The 24,256-nt window shown below is 40.1% G+C and overlaps 2 protein-coding genes and 1 long non-coding RNA gene across 3 annotated transcripts in view; 1 reads left to right on the top strand and 2 right to left on the bottom strand.

Annotated features, from left to right (window-relative positions):
* Window positions 1-934, bottom strand: part of LOC310645582 — a 6,662-nt gene extending 5,728 nt beyond the window's left edge. Inside the window, exons 1-2 of the long non-coding RNA XR_014493537.1 lie at window positions 865-934; window positions 1-4 (exon numbers count right to left, since the gene is read on the bottom strand). The exon at window positions 1-4 is cut by the window's left edge and continues 116 nt beyond it. This is a non-coding gene — a long non-coding RNA (uncharacterized lncRNA). The remainder of the gene's footprint in view (window positions 5-864) is intronic.
* ARF6 (ARF GTPase 6) lies at window positions 885-4,816 on the top strand. The gene is made up of 2 exons (XM_083371405.1): window positions 885-1,052; window positions 1,163-4,816. Exon 2 carries the CDS (start codon window positions 1,620-1,622, stop codon window positions 2,145-2,147), a length of 528 nt encoding a protein of 175 aa, XP_083227531.1. The 5' UTR covers window positions 885-1,052; window positions 1,163-1,619; the 3' UTR covers window positions 2,148-4,816.
* Window positions 4,817-15,542: 10,726 nt separating this feature from the next.
* Window positions 15,543-24,256, bottom strand: part of VCPKMT (valosin containing protein lysine methyltransferase) — a 43,344-nt gene continuing 34,630 nt past the window's right edge. The window contains exon 6 of the mRNA XM_083349977.1: window positions 15,543-16,070. Within this exon, the coding sequence (XP_083206103.1) occupies window positions 16,041-16,070 (30 nt within the window). The 3' untranslated portion in view covers window positions 15,543-16,040. The remainder of the gene's footprint in view (window positions 16,071-24,256) is intronic.

Consider the following 24,256-nt stretch of genomic DNA (forward strand, 5'->3'; position numbering starts at 1 on the left):
GCTACTGTAAAAAAAGCAATGCAAAAGGTGAGATATAAAATCATATGCTTAAAAAAAAAAGAAGAGCGGTTTTCAGGTACAAGTTTTCAGAAAACACAGAAGGCGGGAAAAGTGTCATGAAGTCGGTCGCAAATCAAAGCGAAGAGAATTTTCCTAACTTCAAACGCCAGTATTAGCTTTGGCGTGTGCCACCAATGCAGTTCCAGCAAACAAAATGATTAATCCCATCCCTATATGCCGTCCTCGCACCACTTAATCCCTTTAAGAAAAATTTCATGCGCAAATCCTTACGAAGATTATCTCACTTTAATTCTTATAGAGCTGGCCGTGCTTCCACATTACGTATACAGTCTTTCCGTCAGACATGCGCGCTACAGCTAAACCACGCTAGGTTAATGACGGCAGTGCGCTTGCGTAGTTTTATGTCGGGCAATTGAGGTGAATTCTGTTCGCGTGTTTTTTTATCCTTCCACGATTGGCTGGGAATGCAACTGCGCAAAAAGGGGGCAAAGCAGCGCACGCGTAAATGAAATTTCTGACAAGCGGTGGAGAACGCCACGCATGCGGATTAGGAGACGTTACCCTAAAAAAGTTTAAGGATCTTCGGTCTCTGTCTTTTAGCACTTGCGCAGTTGAATCCGAGCGGAAATGATTCTTTGCGCATGTTCAAGAAAATTCTGGCGAGCCTGCGCATAAACTAGGGTGAAGCCGGGAAAACTATTGAGCAGCATTTAGGCATTCATTCCAGGGAGCGTGCAGAGTATCTGTAATGACCTCTTGGACACGCCTTCGAGTCTGAGCCTGCGCCTGCTCATTCTTGTCGCCCAGAGGAAAACTTGCGCGTGCGTAGTGTCTTTTAATTACCCGTACAGTCGTCCTCGCTTGTAGGCGGGGCAGTCTTTCGCAAGTGTCGGTCGGCCAAGCTGTGCGCCTGCGTATTGAAGACGGTCGCCGCGAATCAGTCAAGCTGGGTAGTGAGTTTGTGAAGGAAAGGGTAAGGCGGGCCTTTTCCCTTTCCGGAAAGGCGGGCGGAGGAGCCGGCGCGACTTGAGGTGAGTACGTTGGGAGGGTTAGCGGTTTCCTTTCTATTCACGTTGCACCTCAAGAGAGTCTTCTCTGACTGACTGTGTTGCTCCTCTCCACCTTCCCTGTCTCTTTACAGTCACCCACCATCGCTCAAGAGACTCTGGGAACTGGAAAAGAAGGGGGGAGACGCCCAGGCCCGCCCTGAGAGGGACTGCCTGAAAGACGCCGGGCGCTCCCGCCCTTCCCCATGAAGCCCCGCCCCTTCTGAGCCAGCTCCGCCCCAGTTCTCTCGGAGGGGTCTCCAGGAGGGTCCTTCCACCCCTCCAGTGACAGTCAATTGCATTAGATTCTCCCCACCTTCTCATTCTTCCGGTTGGTGCTTATAAAGGGTGGTGCTCCCCCTTGCCACCTTTGTCCTCCCATCACTTGCTGTAGCTCAGATTGACTGGCTTCCTGGTTGTGGTTGTGGTAAATACACTTCAGCTTGCATTTGGCTTCTATCCAGCAGTGTGGATTGGCTTTTTTTGTTACTGGGTGTAACAACAACTCTTCTCTATCTTCTTGTGGATGCCTGGCTCTCTACTGCTACCATCATGGGCAAAGTACTGTCCAAGATCTTTGGCAACAAGGAGATGCGGATCTTGATGCTTGGCCTGGATGCTGCGGGGAAGACCACCATCTTATACAAACTGAAGCTGGGTCAAGCAGTCACAACCATCCCAACTGTGGGTTTCAATGTAGAAACAGTGACTTATAAAAATGTCAAGTTTAACGTGTGGGATGTTGGGGGCCAAGATAAAATCCGGCCTTTGTGGCGGCACTATTACACAGGTACACAGGGCCTGATATTTGTGGTGGACTGCGCTGATCGGGACCGCATTGATGAGGCCCGTCAGGAATTGCACCGTATTATCAATGATCGAGAGATGCGGGATGCTATCATCCTTATCTTCGCCAACAAGCAGGACCTTCCCGATGCCATGAAGCCACATGAGATCCAAGAAAAACTGGGCTTGACCCGAATCAGGGATAGGAATTGGTATGTTCAGCCATCCTGTGCCACCTCGGGTGATGGACTCTATGAAGGGCTGACATGGTTAACATCTAACTATAAATCGTAATGATTATTTTAAACCATGAGAAACTGTTACTAGTCATTAAGAGAATTAGCACGCATAAGGAACACTGTGGCTTCCCAGAAAACAATGATTCTCTCTACTAAAAAGTTCAGAAATTAAGCATCCATAGGATTTTAATGATTGCTCACCTCTTCTCCAATTATCTTTTCCTTCTGCACATTTGACTGCTTCCCAGTTAAATAAAAAAAATTGCTTGGTGTTAAGACTTGCTCTAATCTTTAACTGTTAATGAACAGAAACATTAATTTCTGTGGCAAACTTCCAGCAATGTGGGTTGGGAGGGAAGACACAAGTTGTAGCGCTGCAAAATAATTTTTCTCAAATGTTGCAATGCTTTGACTTCATTTATTTGGGTTCTGGGGCTAAATGTATCATTTCTTTTAAATGTATGCTTTCGGGTTTGATAGTTTTCTCCCTCATTTATTTTTGCTGTAAATTTGCTTCTTGCCATGATGCAGAATATGTTAGGTCTCTGTTATCTAGTAAAATGAAAACCACTGTTAATGAATTAACTGCATTCTGTCCTCTTTATGGCAAGAATCTAAGAAAGGAAATAAAATTCTGAATTCTTTTGGCCATTGATAAATAAAAGTAGCATCTGAACATATGGTTGCACATTAGAACCTAATATTAGGTTATCTGGCCAACAACCTCAGAATATTGAAAGTAAGTTGTTATATCATGCATGATTAAAAATGCAAATAAGTTTCCATTCTAAATAGTAACCATATGCAGGATATGAGAAGAGTGTCAAACCACAGTTCCTGTACTTTGAATTTGTTAGCTTTTCAGCTGCAATATTAAGCAATTGCATTATTTTCCAGTTCTAGTGCAAAAAAAATATCTCATTCTATGAAATGCAGCAATAATTTATAAGCATCGCTGTGACATGCAGTTTTTTAAAACACAAAACTTGAATGGTAAAACTATTCCTCTCAACAGTTGAGACAGGATGGCAGTATCACAATTGGACTAAAAGCAACTCAAATCATTAATATTTTTGGATCTTTAACTTGGCTTAATGCAGCTTTATGAATCTGAGAGGTTGGAAGGAACCTTCATCTGCTTTTGTGTAATTGTTAAATGCATCAAAATAAAAGAAGGATGTGAGAGAGTGGTTTGCGGATGCCACTAAATTAAGTGAAACAACTAAGTGGGTTTGGAAAACTTGTTTCTTTGTACACAAAATCACGTTGAACATATGCAGGCAGATACAGGCAAGTTCTATTCTTTCATTTTGGCAGTACTTTTACTTTGTCTTTTGGATGTCTACATTTATAAATCCCTTTGGAAGGATAGCTAATGATTGGGGTGGAGAGTGAGCAAATGACTATGAATGTAAACTTCCGTGTTATTTTTTTTGAAGGCAGTCATATTATTTTGCCATATCTCAGCATTCAAATAACTGATTAGTTATCAGGGGAGATTATTGTGAATTCAGGTTAGCATAAAATAATTTCAATGAGGTATTAATACTGGGTGCAAAAATTTAACACAGCTGGTTTTTATTCAGCCTTAAGGATTAATTTTGGATTTCCTCAAGGAGTAACACTCATCTGAGGAATTTTAGGAATGTATTGCTACAAACCCAGAAGAAAATTCCCATTTTCTAAAGGGTATCTGTTTAAATTGGGGCATTATACTACAGTGTTTTTTCTATTTAAATTGTGAGCTAAAGCTTGTACCAAAGATGTTTGAGGGATACAATTATAATGAATTAGTTTCTTAAAACTCAATGCTTAGCATCACTCAACAGAAAATAAATTAAAGTCTAATTCTAGATGAATCTATAAACAATTTTAGTGTAAAATCAGTGAAATTAATTTCAATAGAAAATGCAGCATTCCTTCAGAAAATAAACTTTTAAAATATAAGATGAGAAAAATGAACTCAACTATTACAGTTTGATTGTGTTAAAAACAGAAATGTCCATAAACAATTAACTGTCTTCTGGAATAGCTAAAGCCAAGCACAAAGTAGTTGCCTAAACTGGAAAACTTGAAGATCTGTTACTGGTTCTCAAACTTTCGTATAACTAATTGCAGTGAAAACATAGGTGGGTTTACCTTTGGTATAGAGTTTGTAGTACTTTTCTCCAAATGAGGCAGAATCAAATCTTCATACAAATGTATTAAGTTGGATACATAACTTGTGTATGTCATTTAATTTTGTTCCTCCAGATATGCTGATTCTCTATGGTTGAAAAAAATACTTTCTGCTTTCCCCTTTAAATCAACAGTTTTGGATGAAAATCACAGATGTTGAATGAAATATGTGGCAAATAGATCAAATAATTTTTGCTACTGAACAAAATGTACAAAAACTTATAAGTGTCCTTTTCCAAAGAAACAAGGTTTTGTCTTTTCTGTGGCTCAAAGTAGCCATAAAAATGGCTTTAGATATTTATTGACAGCTTGCAAGATTAAATGCAATCTGTTAGAGTTCCACTCCTTTAAAAAAAATCAGTACATACAACTTCTGTGTTCATGTGACTTATAAAGTACAACTAAATACATTTTTGAATGGTGTTTAACTATGTTTGATAAGTCTGTAGACTGTGATCTCCCTGAATAAAGTAAACAGGATTTTTGTGTCTGCAATATGGTTGTAGTGTTGGTAAAAGAACTAATAAGCAGAAAATAAAACAATTATACAGCACATTTCTTCTGTTACATTTTAATGGGGAAGAAAGAAAGTTTTTCAAATGCTTGCATTTCAGGTTTTGTGTGGTTTATGTTCAGAATTCTTGACTGTGGATAAAGGCTGGTATTTGGGATTTAATTAATTAAAATGTAGCTTTCTCTGCTCTTGTTAAACAACTTAGAATTTGGGAACCTAATCTTGCTTAGCAAGTAGCAGCATCCAGGTAACCGTGCCTGAGCTGGGAAGCTAAGCAAGGTTAGCCTTGGTTAATAGTTGAATGCAAAACTACTAAGAATACTAAGGCTGTAAATAGAATATGAAGATGCAAAAATATTCTGGAAGAATGGCGAACAATTTCCTTAGTGTTACAAAGTATCTCCTACAGTCCCTTGCTATTAAGCTTGTTAATATATTTATTTATTTATTTATTTATTTATTTATTTATTTATTTATTTATTTAAATTTATATACCGCCCTATTCCCGTAGGACTCAGGGCGGTTTACAGAGAAAATTAAAAGTTAAAATACATCACATACAATTAAAAACGATTAAAACTAAGATTAAATTAATCTCTGAACTTAACTAAAACCCCATTAATTAAATAATTAAAACCCCTCAGTCTGGGCCAGACAGCTCTATTGACCATAGATTTGTATCCAGAAGGTCTGGAAATGACCAGGTTGACTATAACTATTCTAGGAATTTAAGAAACCACATGTTACCAAATCAGGCCATTAGCACATCTATTCATGATTAATAATACTGGAGTATCAGTAGCACAAGCATCCATGATGGGGATGAGAAGTAAATGATATGTGTGTGATGGTGTCATCATGGAAATCCCAAAAGGTATGTTCTTGTGTTCAACATTGTAATGCAAATTACATTTGTGTTGTCTTTTTGATATGACCATTGATGTCTGCACAGCATTTAGACAATATTTTTTCTCTGAGCTGTAGTTAGATATACTGTTCTGGGGAATGCAGGTTTTCTGCCATTGAATTCTAGCATCACCCATTGATCCTTTTATCTCTAGGACAATGATTATATTCTCATCAAATTAGAAGAGTAGGACTATTTTAGAATTATACTTAAATATTAAAACTAATCATGGAAAGTAGCTTGGAAAATTAGACATGGTTGAGTTACAGTAGTAACAAAGTAAAAGGAATTATTATGCCACTTGTTCCTAATACTAATACTAAAGCTGTCTAGACTCTAGACTAGCCCCACAGCAAGATAGGCAGCAAAAAATTAACAAATAATTAAAAACTAGAAGGAGATACTTTGGTTGAATTAGTCTAAAATAAGATACATACAGCAAGATCCTTCGTATATTTACTAGTAAATCCTCTGAGGATCCTATTGAGGTATATGATTATTTAAAAGGCGAATATATTGATGCTATGACAGCTAAATTAATTGAGATGAATACATATAAAAGTCAATCTGGAGGTTTGTAATTAAGGATAATGATGTCAGAATTTAACCTTAAAGTTATTATGTATGTTTATGTATACTATTTTCTATAGAGAATCTAAGGCTGTATAACAGACATGTCAAACACAAGGCCCGGGGGCCAGATCCGGCCCGCGAAGTGGTTTCATGTGGCCCGCGAAGCCATTCTGGAAACAGGGAGGGGACGGCCCCCACTGCCATGGCCCTGGCCCTCCTTCTGCCAGAGACCCTCAGATCTGTCCCACTCCTGGCCGGGCCCCCATAGGCACCCTTGATGTGAATGATGTAGAGCTGGCTACGCCTACCCAGTAGGCCATACGCACTCTAGCCACGCCCACCCAGTAGGCCATGCCCACACCCACCCGGCCCTTTGAAGGCAACCCCAATGCTGATGCAGCCCTCAATGAAATTGAGTTTGACACCCCTGCTGTATAATATCCACATTGAAAAGGAAGCATCTTAAATCAGTTGTGAGTTGGTTTAGCCAAATATGATTCAAGACAATTGTAATGCAAAGAATACATACCTGAAATGGGATGAATATAGGTATTCTAGAATTACAATATCTTAAGTGTATTTGGACCTTGCCAAAAATTAGAAATTATTTATAAATTAATATTACTTGGTCCAAAATTGCTGGCATTTAAATATTGGAATTTTTTTTGGAATGAAAGTCATTGAAAAATCTAGCAAGAGACCGTTCTTGATATTTTTAAAAATCTTGTTTATGGATTTATTGCAATATTTAAATGAGACCGGGAGGTGGGAAAATCAGATTTGTTGATGAGGTTTGATTCAGAACTTGTAACAGTAATTATTCATGTTGCATCTCTCAAATTCTGAATAAAAAGGTGGGTTCTTAAAGATATATCCTATGTTGCCCTGAAATTAAGCAGCACAATGACTCTCAGCCAAGTCTACTATCTCAATTGAGGCACAGTGATTCTGTGACTTAATGACGCTGGAGATGGTCTCAGCTCTGCTGGTTCTAACCCTAGCACTGCATGGCAGGATGAGCTCCTGTCACTTGCCTCAGCTTCTGTCCACTAACAGTTCAAAAGCATCTTCTATGCAAGTAGATAGATAGGTACCACTTTGATGTGGAGAAAAGCCGGTGCTCTGTACAGGCAGTCAGATTCCTGACAGCTCTGAACCTTCCTGGTTACGGTGCTCACTTGCAAGGCACTTCCGGGAAGGAAGGGTGTCTTGGTGATGCTGCAGGAAGAGCTGCTCATCTTTCTGGTGTGAAGCCAGCTCACTTCCTGTGGCACACCTTGGGAAGCATGCAAGCATGTTCTATAAAAGGGCTGGTACCTTGATAAGCCAAATTACTATCCCACGCTAATAATAATTTAACTATTTTGCAGTAGAGGTGTTATGTTTGCAGCAATTACACTCTTACAGAACATTCAAATATTTATTAAATTTATATGCTGTCTATTTCACATTCTGTGCCAGCTGTAACTTCCTAATACTCTTCAATGTACAGCATGTTGCAGAAGTTCAGACACAACCTGACCAGGGCCTGAGCGACTGAGTACAAGGACTCACAATCCAGAAAAGGGCACAACTGATGCACAACATATGCTAATTATCAAGGAATAATTAGGGCAAGAGTAAATTAGCCCCTGACAATTCTATGACATTTATTTCAGTTGTCAATGGTGCAATCTTCTGAAGAATCAGAGCAGCACTGTGAAATAATTGTAATTTGTAAAAAGCACCTTTCATTTCCAGATCAGAGTTTTGTTTGAATTGTTAGATTTCTATCCCACTTTTCTTCCATGAGTTCAAGACAACACGCCTAGCTTTTCCCATAGCAAATAATGCAGGGAGAGAGGTTGAATTGAAAGAGATCCAAGACCATAATTACTCTGATTCTCATAATATCCAGCTATCATTGTGAGTAACTGATTTGCTGAGGATCTGTGACTCCTTTACTTTGCCATGAAATAATTTGTAACTTGGACATAAGTGACAGTTCTCTTTTCCCACTAAGTTTACATAATTCAGTTATCTAATTTGGTTCTTTTGGGCTCTGTAGCATTTGAAATCAGAGAAAATTTGAGAACCTTCCAGTCTTAAAGCCCACAGTCTTCCAAGCCAAGCTGTTCCACTGAATTACAACTTTAAATTATTTTTCTATTTGGTTGATTCTCTTAAGCTAACTTTTTACCTCATTGTTTTTAAATTGCTTTACAGTGCTGTCTTGTACTGCAGGCTTGTTACAATGTACATCTCAATTTAAGTTACTTTTTTTTTCTGGGCTGGGGAGACCAAATGTGTTCAGGTCGTGTTTATCATCCTTGTGGGAGGCTCTGTGTACCACATACCAAAACTTTCTTATGAAGGACATTGAATCTCTCTTTGAAGACTAAGATTGTTGAATTGTTTGCCCTCAATCTTTATGATAACACATTCCTCAAAAGTACTAAGCTTTGAATAAAAATTGTAGAAGGGAAGTTGTGTTATGGTAGAACAATATATGGTTGTCAGCAACTATTAAACATGAGTCTTAAAATATCTCAAAGCCTTTGCTAGCATTTGAAGTGCTACACTTTTCTCTTTAGTAGTTTCAGAAAGACAAGTGACAAATGTTCTGCATTAACTGGAGGCGTAAAATTTGATCACATGATTTTAGATTCTGTAAAAACAAGGTTCATTATATGAACGAGAGTCGTGTGAATAGAATTCCTCTGGTTCGTTGTCATTTAACTAGTTCAATAATCAATAATCATGGGGATTATTAGAATGGACCTTACAATAATTTCTTTTGTTTCATTTTTCCAGTGCTTGTTTACACTACAGAGTTTCTGTAACAACTGAATCAAAAATCTCTGGTTTAGCATTCACTGTACATCAGATTCTGATTTAGATATAGGGGGAAAACGGTTTACCTAACTTGAAGTTTTGCGTCAGTCAGAGCAAGGCAACAAAAAAGGGGAGGTAGAATATGTGAGTAGGTTCTTTCTTGGTGTTATAAATCCATTGTATCTGTACAGAGTAGTTGTGTGAAACATTTATGACTTGAGTGATTCTGGGAAGGAATGTTGGCTTCCCCCTGTATTTAACACTGAAAGGGATATAATTCCTACAAAGTGGATATTTTGCGAATGATACAGACAAAGTATATGGATTATTAGGCTCACACATTGTACTGAGGAAGAATGTGGTTTGATTGCAGCATGATAAGTTACAGTATGTGTATCTGGTTATTTTTCCTTGTTAATTACATATGGCTTAGAGCATTGTATGATTGCAGCCTGTTATGGTTCTTAAATGGACTCCAGAAGATGGTAGAGGACAGGAAGGCCTGGAGGAACATTGTCCATAGGGTCGCGATGGGTCGGACACGACTTTGCAACTAACAACAACATGGTTCTTTCAAACCATGATTAAAGAGACATTTATTATAATGTAGCCAGTGCATCTTAAAATATAATTTGTGTTTTGCTCAGAAATAATTTCAGTTTCGTTCAGTAAAACTTTTTCTTTGTTAAGCTTATATGATTGGCGCATAACTAAATTTCTTGTAAGGTTATATGTCTCCTGTAATAGTGATTGATATTTTTACTACATTATATAATGTAGTACTAATGAATCCTGTAATACCACCTTAAATGCTTTGTTGCCATTTGACTTCCTTAAAAATCAATACTGAAAATTTTATAGGTTTAACAGTGTATTCAACTAGTCTTCAATATTGGAGAGCAGTTCACATTCTTTGGGCTTTAGAATGAGAGTACAATAAAATGTGTATCCAACAGCTTCAGCTTTACTTTTCCTGAAAAGCAGGTTTGAGTTTTCTTGCATTAAAACTAAGTACAGGTATACAGGGAGTGCAGAATTATTAGGCAAGTTGTATTTTTGAGGATTAATTTTATTATTGAACAACAACCATGTTCTCAATGAACCCAAAAAACTCATTAATATCAAAGCTGAATATTTTTGGAAGTAGTTTTTAGTTTGTTTTTAGTTATAGCTATTTTAGGGGGATATCTGTGTGTGCAGGTGACTATTACTGTGCATAATTATTAGGCAACTTAACAAAAAACAAATATATACCCATTTCAATTATTTATTTTTACCAGTGAAACCAATATAACATCTCAACATTCACAAATATACATTTCTGACATTCAAAAACATAACAAAAACAAATCAGTGACCAATATAGCCACCTTTCTTTGCAAGGACACTCAAAAGCCTGCCATCCATGGATTCTGTCAGTGTTTTGATCTGTTCACCATCAACATTGCGTGCAGCAGCAACCACAGCCTCCCAGACACTGTTCAGAGAGGTGTACTGTTTTCCCTCCTTGTAAATCTCACATTTGATGATGGACCACAGGTTCTCAATGGGGTTCAGATCAGGTGAACAAGGAGGCCATGTCATTAGATTTCCTTCTTTTATACCCTTTCTTGCCAGCCACGCTGTGGAGTACTTGGACGCGTGTGATGGAGCATTGTCCTGCATGAAAATCATGTTTTTCTTGAAGGATGCAGACTTCTTCCTGTACCACTGCTTGAAGAAGGTGTCTTCCAGAAACTGGCAGTAGGACTGGGAGTTGAGCTTGACTCCATCCTCAACCCGAAAAGGCCCCACAAGTTCATCTTTGATGATTCCAGCCCAAACCAGTACTCCACCTCCACCTTGCTGGCGTCTGAGTCGGACTGGAGCTCTCTGCCCTTTACCAATCCAGCCACGGGCCCATCCATCTGGCCCATCAAGACTCACTCTCATTTCATCAGTCCATAAAACCTTAGAAAAATCAGTCTTGAGATATTTCTTGGCCCAGTCTTGACGTTTCAGCTTGTGTGTCTTGTTCAGTGGTGGTCGTCTTTCAGCCTTTCTTACCTTGGCCATGTCTCTGAGTATTGCACACCTTGTGCTTTTGGGCACTCCAGTGATGTTGCAGCTCTGAAATATGGCCAAACTGGTGGCAAGTGGCATCTTGGCAGCTGCACGCTTGACTTTTCTCAGTTCATGGGCAGTTATTTTGCGCCTTGGTTTCTCCACACGCTTCTTGCGACCCTGTTGACTATTTTGAATGAAACGCTTGATTGTTCGATGATCACGCTTCAGAAGCTTTGCAATTTTAAGAGTGTTGCATCCCTCTGCAAGATATCTCACTATTTTTGACTTTTCTGAGCCTGTCAAGTCCTTCTTTTGACCCATTTTGCCAAAGGAAAGGAAGTTGCCTAATAATTATGCACACCTGATACAGGGTGTTGATGTCATTAGACCACACCCCTTCTCATTACAGAGATGCACATCACCTAATATGCTTAATTGGTAGTAGGCTTTCGGGCCTATACAGCTTGGAGTAAGACAACATGCATAAAGAGGATGATGTGGTCAAAATACTCATTTGCCTAATAATTCTGCACTCCCTGTACAACATGCAGTTAATAATATTCAATTAAATAATATCACTCTTGCCCAGGCAAGAAAGAATTAAAACATTGGGTTCAAATTTAAATCAAATGCCTCCAAGAGCAGTCAGTTAAATGGTCAAGTGTTCATGTAGAAGAAATGAGAGGATTTAGTTTGGCATTTGTTGGGCTCAAGTATCCTTAATTGTTAGAGTTACATTTAGCTGCCATTGTTAATAGCTCTTTTTAAAATCTAAAATGTAATGTAACATAAAATCCTCTACATTAGCCTTTCCCATTTCCAATTTAGCACTTTCCAGATATGTTAAGACCACAGTTCCCTGGGATTCCAATCTCTATGTTGTGTCAGTTTTGAGAGTTGCAGTCCTAGGATATCCAATTGCCGGTTGATGCAGAACACATTTAATTTTCTGAGAGACTGCAAGTTGTTACTAAATCTATATTCTAAGAGAAAAAGATATCTAAATATTTATAATGTGTCTCTGAGTGTGTGTGTGCTACTAAGCCTTGGTATTTGCTATGGATCTAGGAACTACCAGAAGCAAGAAGTCATTTGATAATTAATTATTCTAGATGAGACTCTTTTTGATTCTTGGAATAGAATCCTCCTTATAAGAATGGAAATGCAACTGATAGAATTGCAATGCTATTCTATCCCTTAGGCCTATACTAATGTAAAATAATGCAGAAATTATTATGAATAAAGAACAGGAGAATGTAAGCACTACAAATTCTAAAGGGTGTTATGTTCATTTCTTAATGAAAAATGAATAATGATGGAAAGAATATAGAAATTATTGTGTTGCTTACTTCATCAGACTGGCACTGTTTCTTCCTTATTCTCCCAAGAGGATGAAACCTAACAATCGTTTTCTACTGTCAACAGACTCTTTTAATTAAACTGCTACAAATCTTATGCCAAGAAGAATTTCAGTCCTTGCATAATATCTGAGGTCAATTGGGGTCAATAAGTTTATGAATCTTAAAATTCCAATTCAAAGCCTGAAGTACCCTTCCCATAGCAACCTTGCTAGCTTAAGGTGTGGGTCTGATCAGGTATTTATGAAGAAATGGTTTAGAAACCCTTGTAAGACTTGTAAGAAACAAGAATAAAGAATTGAAATTGTGTTTCATCAGACTAGCTAGCCTAACATTCTTGGGGATAGTGTATAATTGGGATATAATTGTTAAAACAGTGAATGTGCAATATATGGCTGTAATGGACTCTGCCCATTACTGTTGCAAAGGACTACAATGGAGACAAGTGGAGACAATCTCGCTTAACAACCCCCACTCCTGCTCTCCCTGATGCAGTTGTCATTAAGCAAAGCAAGGGGACCTTCTTTGGAGAGGCCATGGGAAGCTTAGCGCAGACCCAGGCCTGCCTGCTCTAGGCCTCCCCCATCCCTTGTGATACTTCTTGTTCTGCTTCCTGCCTCTTGGGGTTCCCACAGCCCTTGGGCCTATTCTCCCCCCAGCCGGGTCCCTGCAGGCCTTTCCCCCCATGTCCCCCCCACAGGGCTTGAGCCTCCTACCCACCCCGTCACTCATCACCCACTACCTTTTGAAGATCTTGCAGTTCCAGACTTTTCTTCAGCATTGTGCAGATCATATTAGGGAAACAGAACAGAACTTTGCATCCCTGGGCCAGAAGCAACTGCCATTTTGGCACAACAGCAAGGAATTATGGGTAGGCTGAAAATGGCCGCTTCCGGGAAGCAGCCATGTAGCCTAGGAATGCGTGACCTGTTCTCATTCTCCAGTTGAGGTCTGGAGATCTTCGAAAGATAAGTGTGCAATGGATTACAGGGAAGCAAGTCCAAAATCTGTAGGGACCCAGCAGGGCATGATGGCAGAGAGAGAGAGAGAGAGATGGGGGGGGGCAGGCAGGGTGCTGCAGCAGCCCTTTGGTCAGTTGTAAGGACGAAATGGGTTATAATCTAATTCTAATCCTTTTTCATGAACACTTTTTAATTTTTTTGAAGCCCAATCCATATTTTCATTATTGTGAACCCTATGAGATAACATAGGTTGCTGAGAGATCACATAAATTTGAACTACGTAAATAAAAATGTGAAATGGATTCACTCAAGCTCAAGACATCAAAATGTGCACCTTATGAATTGGAGGTTTGACTGCCAGCGTATTTCTGAAACTCCTGGTCTCAGTTCCTGTGTCCTATCTTATTTCTAATAGATTATGGTCAAATAAGAAATCAGTTTCAGAGCAGATCTCCCTGTTTCTGGAGCAGATTTCAAAATGATGCAGCAAGCCAATGCAATTTTATGCCTCCTAATTTCTGAATATTTCATGCAACATTCACACTCCTTCTCAATTATTGTATTTGGATGATGTGGCATAGCTAAGAGAGTTGCATCATGAACAGAGAGACCTGGAGATGGTCTTCCAAGTAGAATGGCTACAAAGTATCTCTGTGTGTTTGTAGGTTGCTCTTGTTTGAACATGGTTTAATGATTTCTATACAGGAACAGAGAGAGAACCCATGTTTTATTTTGCTTTAATGTTTCTGTTCATTTTCTTCTAGCTGCAAAAAGCCATTGTATTATTTTCAATAACATGGAAACCCAAACTCATTGCTTAAGCAGGGGACTGGATTTGAAGACCTCCAAGGTCCCTTCCAGCCCTATGATTCTATGATTCTTTTCACAGTTAAACCACTGTTAGATGCCCTATCATCGGAATGCATCTACTGATATGTTGTTTGACCTAGCATTACCAAATATTATTTAAGAAAGCAGGTAATGCTATCAGGCACCTAATAGAAAATAAATACTTGTTGTCCATAATGGCCAATAGTTTTGGTTTCTCAGTGTCCATAATAGTTAAGTATCTAATTACTGTATTAGCTGAATAAATGCAATTGTCAATGCTGCTAACACTGGATGTTCTTGCTTTGACAATATATGAAGATGCCTTGAAGTTCTTGGAAGAGTTTCATTTGTCGGAATCATGGCAGCAATGATGCCAGCTTCATAAAGGATTTTTTAATTTATTTTTATTTTTATTACATTTATATCCCGCCCTTCTCCGAAGACTCAGGGCGGCTTACAAGCTTAGCAGGATGCCATTTTATTTTGAACAGCCCATCGCTACTTATGGAATAGCTTGAACTATACTTGTTTTCTTAATCCTGCTTCCCTGAATTATCCAAGTAACCCCACTAGTTTCTGTTTGCACATTCTAATTAACAGCTGTTTAGACCAATAATTTCTACTATTACTAAATACTTATTACCTGTGTTTTCCCCAAAATAGGACCCAGACTTACATTGTTTTGCCTCCAAAAGGGGCACCAGGTCTTATTTTGGGGGGATGTCTTACCCGCTTACCTTAGGACCATTGCAGCCAGGCCTCCCAGGCCCCGACACCTGTTATGCTGCTGCCCGAGTTCTTCTGTGGCTGCCTACGCATTGTGCCACTGCTGCCACTTGCGGCAGGAGGCCTCGAGGCTCATCGCACCGATCACACCACTGCCACTGTCACAGCAGGAGGCAGTAGCACGATTGGTGTGATGAGCATCAAGGCCTCTATCTGCGAGCGGCAGCAGCGGCACAATCAACGCAACAAACCTTGTAGCCTCTTGCCCCAAGCGGCTGCAGCAGCATCATCAGTGCGATGAGTCTCACGGGCTCTTGCATGCAGCAGCGCGATGCACTACGTGGCATGTGGCTGCAAGCGGCCGCAGAAGTAGTCAGGCAGCGGCATGATAAGCATCGGGGTGTGGAAGGCCTGGCTGCAGCAGTCCTAAGGTAAGCAGGTGCGGGACACATGGGGTAGCTCCACCCCCTCACCCCTGCTCTAGCATGATTTTTATGCTTGCACTTGGCCCCAAAACTAGGGCTTACTTTTGCGGTAGGGCTTATATTGTGCGCATGTGTAAAAATTAAGCTAAGGCCTTATTTTCGGGATAGGTCTTATTTTGGGGTAAACACGGTATAGTAACTTAAGCAAATTGGATTGACAATCAGTTTTAATTTTGCCATGATTAGTGTCTCAGTGGTTGTGTTCATAAAGCATGCAAATTCATAGTTAATACATCCATCCCACTTATTGAAACCAATTGTCTGGATATTTAGTATTGTATACATTGAGATCAAGAAAACTGGATAGTTAGTATTCAAAATGGTAAGCTAAAATTAACTAAATCCTCATCAATAAGATAGTAGCAAACATTGTTTAAAACCGATCAATCAGATGCATCTTCTCTTCCACGCATTCCTTGTGTAGCAGATTTCTTGAAAATATCATACTTTCCAGTGGTCTAGGCTGCATTAACAAATGGGTAGTATCAAAATCACTGGAAGCAATAGGACCTCTTTATACTGCGCTAGTGAGGCCATACTGTGTCCAGTTCTGGTCACCACGATTCAGAAAAGATGCTGAGGCCCTAGAAAGAATGCAGAGAAAAGCAACAAAAATGATAAGGAATATGGAGGCTAAATCATACAATGAATTAAGGGAGCTAAGTATGTTTAGGCTAATGAAGAGAAGGCTCAGGGGAGTCTTCCAATATTTGAAGGGCTGTCACAGGAAAGAAGGCACCGATTTATTCTCCATAGCATCTGAGCACAAGACAAGCAGTGGTGGATGAAAGCTTATCAGAGGGAGATTCAACCTGGAACTAAGGAGAAATTTTGTGACACAGCAGTTAATCAGTGGAACAGCTTGCATCCCAGAATTATAGGTACTCCATCACTGGAGGTTTTCAAGAAACAACATTTGTTGGTATGGTATAAGGACTCCTGCCTTGTGCAGGGGGCTGGACTAGAAGACCTCCAAGGTCCCTTCCAACCCTATGATTCTGTGATTCCATGTGCCCAGGATACTGTTCATACATGGCAACCTTAAGGATCTTCATTCTAATGCAAATAACTCTTTGAATTCCACCATATATTTTTACCTGGAAATCATATGCCTACAGAACTAAGTATCTATCTGTGAAGGTGCATTAAAAAAAATATCCGTATGCATGTTCAGAACAACTCAAGTAAAGACTGGAGGAATGGTGGATATGTCAGCCACCATCAAAGCCAAATATGGCTATCTGTATAGTACCAAAGCTCTATGGCAATAATAGATACTTCCCTTGGTGTTGCCAGGCTCCCTAGTTTCCTGCATTTAATTATTTAAAGTACATTTTAATTAAAAAGTAAGTGGCAAAGATGAATGCCGCCAAGCAAAGTAGAACACTCCAACATTATCTTCATTTTGCAAGAATGGCCTCAGAGGCATTCTTAGAAAATAAAAATAGCAGGAGGCTGCAAATAATGTTTTGCTTGAAAGTGTACCCCTGTGCCCAGATCAAGTTAAACTAGGATGGTAAATCGTGAGGTGAGGAGAACAGAACAATTACATGATTTTGTCTAGATTAGCCATTCTTACAGTGACAGTTATTTTGTGAACAAGCCAGAATGCACTGGAAAGTCTTATGTGTTTTAGGCATTTATATCATGCTCCTGTTGTCCCTGGAGTCAAACCTCTGGGAGTGCTTCAGCAAATTTCATATCATCTAAGTTGTTAAGTTTCCAAAAATATTCTCAAGCATAATATGCAGTTAGCCTCAACATTAGTGTCATAGTTAACTTATATTTATACAGGCTTCGTCTCAATCCTGCCAAGACTGAGTGGCTGTGCATACCGGCATCTCGGGTCAACCAGACTATTTCATCTTTAATGATGGGGGTGAGGTGTTACCCCCCGTTGATAGGGCTCGCAACTTGGGCGTCCTCCTGGATTCACGGCTCAATTTTGAAGACCACATAGGAGCCATGACCAGGGGGGCTTTTGCCCAGGTTCGCCTGGTGCGCCAGTTGCGACCCTATCTGGACCGAGATGCCCTATGCACAGTCACTCATGCGCTCGTGACCTCCCGTTTAGACTACTGCAACGCTGTCTACATGGGGCTGCTCTTGAGGACCACTCGCAGGCTTCAACTGGTGCAGAATGCGGCCGCGCGAGTTGTGATGGGGGTTTCCCGATACTCCCATGTAACACCTCTACTCCGCGAGCTGCATTGGCTTCCGGTTGCCCTTCGAGTGAGATTCAAGGTGCTGGTGGTGACCTATAAAGCCCTAAATGGCTTGGGTCCGGGTTATCTGAGGGAACACCTGCTGCCGGCATCAAGCTCCCTTCGTCCTGTGCGCTCCCACAGGGAGGGCCTTCTCAGGATACTGCCAGTTAAGGAATGCCGGTGGGTTATTCCCAGGGGAAGAGTGTTCTCTGTGGGCGTGTCAGCCCTATGGAGTTCTCTGTGGGCGTGTCAGCCCTATGGAACCAACTCCCAATGGAACTTAGGACTGCCCCTGACCTTCGCTCATTTCGCCAGGACCTGAAAACTTGGCTCTTTGAGCTGTCTGGCCCAGGCTGAGGGGTTTTAATTTTATTGGGTTTTAGTTTAAATTGGGGACTTGATTTAATTAATTTTAATCTGATTTTAACTTTTGTATGTTTGTTTTTAACTCTCCCTGTAAACCGCCTTGAGTCCTACGGGAATGGGGCGGTATATAAATTTAATAAAATAAATAAATAAATAAATAAATAAATAAATACTGCATTTACCAACACGTCAGTTTTCAGACTGAGATAAGGTGTACAGTATTCTTCTGTTCCATTCTGGGCCCTGCTAATCTGCCAAAATCAGATGACCACAGCTTCATATCATATGATAGCCATAAATTTTGTATCCAGGTGCTGTAAAATATTGCAGATCTGCTATTCAAGATTGTGATAACCAAAACACCCCTGCTTCAGACTTTGAAAGGATACTATCAGTCAAATAGATAGTTCAAAACTTGATAAATTAGTTGCTACCGGAAACTACAGGAAAACAAGAAAGAAAAAAAACAACTTTGCTCCTGATTTTAAAGGATAGACAGATTGAGAAGAGTGAAGGCAGTTCTTTAAATAATTCGGTCCTATACTGTTTAATATAATTTCATTAGATTGTAATGTTCACTGAATTAGCCATGTAATGAACATGTCCATAATTATTTCAGGACTATTTAAAGCAAGATATATAATTCCCAAACAAAACTAAAATGCTTTTATCAACTCAGGCATTGTAAAGTTACAGCTAAATTCTGCAGCAAAAATCATTAAAAAGTGCAGTATTCTTTTTTAGGCAATGAGTACAGGTTCCTGAATGTGTTAAATGGTTTTGATTAAGAATACAGTAAATCTAGTCCTTTAGGACTGCAAGGAGTTGCCAAACAGGCTCAAAGCAAGCATCTTCTGAGATTCTGAAAGCTTACAAAGGGAGCTAAATAAAATATTCCTGTTGAGGATTGATCTGTGCTTTATTCTTCATTGATTAGAAAAAGCTCATTTCCATTGAGTTATGTCTAATGTGAAAGTTGCAGGACTTGATTGCCTGCATTGAAGAACTTGTTTCTTTGGCATGTTTGAACCATTGTGTCCTGAAGATCAAGGCAAAGATTCATTCAAGTTGAATTCAATTCCTGCTGATGGCATGGCTGCCAAGTTAACGCTTTTCAATATTTGTTTTAATTTGCATTAAACACCAAGACATAACTTGATAGTGACATAGCAGAAATAGATAGTTGTGTCTTCTTTACAATTTCAGTTTTCAGTAATAGCTTTTTCTCTGTGTTTAATGATCTAGAAGATAGAATAAAGAGGCTGAGCCTCCATCTCCAAACAAAGAGTCCTTCTTCACAAGGGCAACAGTCCCGTTGCATGTTGCATTCCTTGTTATATTGACTGGTTCTCTCAAGTGTTTGACAATGAGAGCTGCTTTGTATTCAGTACTTTTTCATAGTTATGCCTCTACGTATTCTATCTACAATTGCTCTGCTAAGTCTTCTAGTAAAAGTGCCATTATTGGTATTACTAATATAAGAAAACAAAAAATTACCTACTTGTTTCTAGCAATGCATAAATTACCTAGGAAGTCTACAAGCAAACACCTAGTGAAGAGTAGCAAACTCTAAAAATGCAGGCTTGGATTGTGGTTTAGTGGTAGTAACTCTGAAAGGCAATGAATTGTGCAGCAATTCCTATTGTAAAAATAAGAAGCATTTCACAGAGCAAGATGCTAAGATGGATTCTAAATTAAGGCTATCTAACCATTTTGCTGATTTCTTCAATAGTAAATTCGGCCCTCAATCTGAATATACAAGTTTCTCTAAGTTAGTTTCCAACAGCCAGTGGCATAGTGTGGGTTGTCAGCACCCGGGGCAAGGGAAGTAATTTGCGCCCCCTAACCCGTGGATTTTAGCACTCGAGTCTCTTCCACTAGATTAGTTAAAGAAACCCTTACCCCCTAAGCACATGTATTGTTTGTTATGAAAATACTGATGTAATTAAAGTAAAATGCATCTAATGCGCCCCCCCAGATGTTGCGCCCGGTGCGGCCGGCCCCCCCTGCACCCCCCACGCTACGCCACTGCCAACAGCTACTAAATAGATTAAAGACAAGTACTGTAAGTGTTGTGCCCTATCTGTAAAGCTGAATTATTACAGTATTTTCGAAGTATTTATAAACAGCATTTAGGGGTATAACTTTCTTTCCCCTCAAGAATCCTTCTACAGGATAATTATGCATAATGTCTCAAGTTTCAGAGAGTTATTTGTAGCTTTGGAGTTTGGGGATACATATTCCTCAGTTCACCTCCCTCTAGCTCATTCTCTCCTTGCCCAGCTCAGTATCTGCCAGATGTGTTGCTATATAACTTCCAGAAATTGCAGGCAGGTTCAGCATATTTAGACAGCATTCTTTTAAAAGGTCTCCTTGACCCAGGCACCTTCTGAGCTCTTGAACACTGCAAGAAGGGGGAATGCTGTTTGTTTGGTTTCTTTGCCCAGAGCACCATAATATCTTAATTAACCTTTGCTTAATTCCCAGCCTGACGCAATGGTGTTTGCTGCAGGTGGGGTCTGGGCTATTGTCACAGGCAGAACTGTCTTGTGATATATCTTGACTGAAATGAAATACACTGGTTTTTTTTTCCTCTTCTGTGAGTGCAGCCATTTGCACACACCCAGGCTAATCCTTAAATTGGAATCAATGTACACCCAGATAATCCTATTCAATGCAAGCAACCCAGAGGGAACTCAAGCCAGTGGGATTGGGCAATGTAAATTGAACAGCTTTGCTTTCTGTGGTGGAATCCCAGCATTTGCTCCAGTGTGATAAGAGGAAAGAATGTAATTCAGTTTTAGCCGCTGCTCTGATTAAAAGAAAGGCATTATAGTACAGTAGAAGAATTCATATTTTCCAGTTTTCTCTAGCTACAGATCTGAACTTCATAGCCATTGTCTGCGTAGCTTAAATGTCATGGTTTCATAGCAGATCTTGTTTTGGCAAGGGTGATGGTGGTTCATTTTCACATTCTAATTTATCCCAATGTGTGCTATGTTCAGTGGAATAATCTGTGGTGATTTTATCAGCCTGAGATCTTGTGACAACTTTAACAGTGAAGCTTCTATATTTATATACGTAATGTAAATAATACAAAGCAGAGGATAAATGCATAGTTTGAGTCACAGCCCACTTCATGTATATTTCCTTTTTGAACAAAACCTCTGTCTTCCTAACCTGATACAGCAGACATGTCAAACACAAGGCCCGGGGGCCAGATACGGCCCGCGAAGTGGTTTCATGCGGCCCACGAAGCCATCCTGGAAACAGTGAGGGAACGGCCCCCACTGCCTTGGCCCTGGCCCAGAGACCCTCCTCCTGCCAGAGACCCTCAGATCTGTCCCACTCCTGCCCAGGCCCCCATAGGCACCCTTGATGCGAACCGATGTAGAGTTGGCCAAGCCCACCCAGTAGGCCATACGCACTCTAGCCACGCCCACCCAGTAGGCCATGCCCACCCAGGCCACACCCACCCGGCCCCCTGAGGGCAACCGCAATGCTGATGCGGCCCTCAATGAAATTGAGTTTGACACCCCTGTGATACAGTATAAATTTGCTGTGCTTTATTTGTCCAAATTGGTTGTCTGCTTCTCCATATATCATAACCAAATGGTATAGCAGGAGTTGCATAGCTAAACCAATGTTGATATAACTTGCACAGCCCTAATATATCAGTAGGAGGATAGTGATGCTGTTGCTATCCATTCAATTATATCCAATTCTCATCAATTCTATGGACTAATACTTTCCATATTTTCTGATCTTGTATGACTTATTTCAGTTGTTTTATGCTCTGACTGATGTCAGCTTTGATCGTGACTATCCACCATGGTTTTTGGCAGACCCGTTTCCTTTTATTACTGATTACTCCAAGCATAACTGCCTTTTCTAGTGAGTTTGAATCCATGACATGGCTAAAATAAGTAAGGCAGAATTTTGTGATTTTTGTCTTCCAGCAATATGTCTGGTTTTCTGTACTCCATTACTTGTTTTTGGTAACCTTTGCTGCAACTGTTTGATGATACCCAATTTACCTTAGCTTATTCCTCAGACACTCGACATTGCTATCTGATGTGTGTTTTTATGCTGCGCTGAAACTTGCTTTCACCAGTAGCTGCTTCAGCAGTTCGGATTCCTGCTGGACGTGCCCCAGGCACATCATTAAAGCCTTGAGTGCTCACTGCAGGTCTTTGGTCTTCCTCAGATAGCTTCAGGCCTGGGGGGGGTTCTACCCACTGGACACCCTATCAGATTCATTTGAGAGTCTTCCATACAATTTTATTGGTGAGGCTTTTACAACATATGTCACCAAGTCTTATCTCAGTCCTCCCCATTTATCTAGGTTTCTGATCTGCATACAAATGCATGGCTAACTCCATTAAACAAGCAGTTATGCTGCACAGGCATCCATTTCTACTCACTTCTAATTCAGTTGTGTATATTTACCTGCATCCAACAGTATATGCCTGAAATTTGAGATTGTCCTAGCATTTTAATTCATTAGTCTAAAAGAGTAATATGCAGAAGGATAAACACAGTAGCAATCCTATTGGGATATTTCTTCAAAGCAGTTTTAAGCCTCAATCATTTCAGCGTTTGAAAATGTGAAACTTATCCCAGTTAAGCAGCTTCAAACCAGTCAAGGGCAACACTTTTGTGTGCCCAATAATAATGATGATTGGGGCTTCGGAGGGGTGAGTATATAGCAATAATAACCACAAGTTGGTGTGACTGAAAATGTTGGACCAATATGTGTATTTTGAAGGACTGAAGGAATTAGAAAGTCAAACAGATGTGTTAAGGACTCAAAAATCCTGCCACCGAAACCTGGTGAATTTGCCAATAATTTTCAGCTGTGCCATCTGGGAACTACAGATGGGTCAAAAATTGGGGCTAGGGGTTGAAAACAGCTCATAACCTCAAGTATAGAAACAAGAACTTCCTCTGTCATAGGGTAGAGCTGTTTGGCTTTTGAAAGCTGTATAAGTGTCAATTTTCACTACCTTAATAGCTTTAATTCTGCTAAAACAACAGGAAGAAAAGAGGAAAATATGTTTTTAAAAACTGAAGGGTTGGTCTCAAATACTGTAATGCAGAATGGTAACACTAACCTGCCTCCCTGGGTCTGCCAAAGTAATACTAAAAGCAAGCCTATGCTTGATGGTTCTCACTTACAACAAATTTGTCTTTTTTTTCTTTAGATAGGAATCTCTCTAATTGTAGTGGGAGGGGAAGATCCACACACCAGATTACCCAGTTCCTCCTCAGCCATTATACACAGAAAGTTTTACATAGCCCTTTGGAATCTGAGGGCTTTTTCAAAATTGTGTGTTCAGTGGCTTTCCCCTCATCCTTAAGTCAGACTGCTAGCATACAATCTGCTGCCCCAATTACCTCTTTTGTCTCTTCTTCAAGTCCCTGCAGTCACCCAGTTTTCCTTGGAGGCAGCGAATGACAACGCCTAATACATCTTATAGGGATTGCCCTTAAGACATGTCATAATAAGAAGATGGGAATACCACTAACTGGTGAAGATAAGAATGATTCAACTTTTTTATTTCCCAAGCTCAGCAGAAGGTGGGCCAGTGTCAATGAAAAACAATGGGGGGAAAAGATGTTGCATTGTCATGCTTGTGCCATGCTTGTAAGTCTTGTTCTATGCAAAGGAAGCTACATACTTGGATTTATAATCCTGGGTAGCAAGTACAGTATGTGCCAAAATTGGTTTGCTTCCTTCCCTCCAGCTTTCCTCACTTGCAATTGGATTCCATCCTCAGCATGTTTATTTAGGATCAAATATTAAACTTGGACAGGGGAGCTTTCAACTGTCATTCTCTAACTGCTCATAATTTGGGCTACAGGGCATGCTCAGCTCTCTGCTGGACCTGGAGCTGTGCAAACTCCACACTAAAACTACCTCTCCTGTTTTCTTATTCAGAGTCTACATAGAAAGCTTATCGACTGTTTTGGAGTGAAAATCTGGAATCCCAGTGCTAATTAATGTCTGTTCAGCTCTTAACCCAGCTGGCACTGAAGGATGCTCATCTTGCAAACCAAGCAGGATAGTACAGCTCAGCTCCTTGCTTTTAATAGCATCAGCTTATTAGCGTGACCTTGATAAGTGGCACACCTTGGGTGGATCCCGTGAGAAAGGCATGGAAAAAGAGCAGTCAATGTCTTTTCTGAACATATAT

The sequence above is a fragment of the Vipera ursinii genome (assembly GCF_947247035.1).
Source record: "Vipera ursinii genome assembly, chromosome: 1".
Lineage (NCBI taxonomy): Eukaryota > Metazoa > Chordata > Lepidosauria > Squamata > Viperidae > Vipera > Vipera ursinii.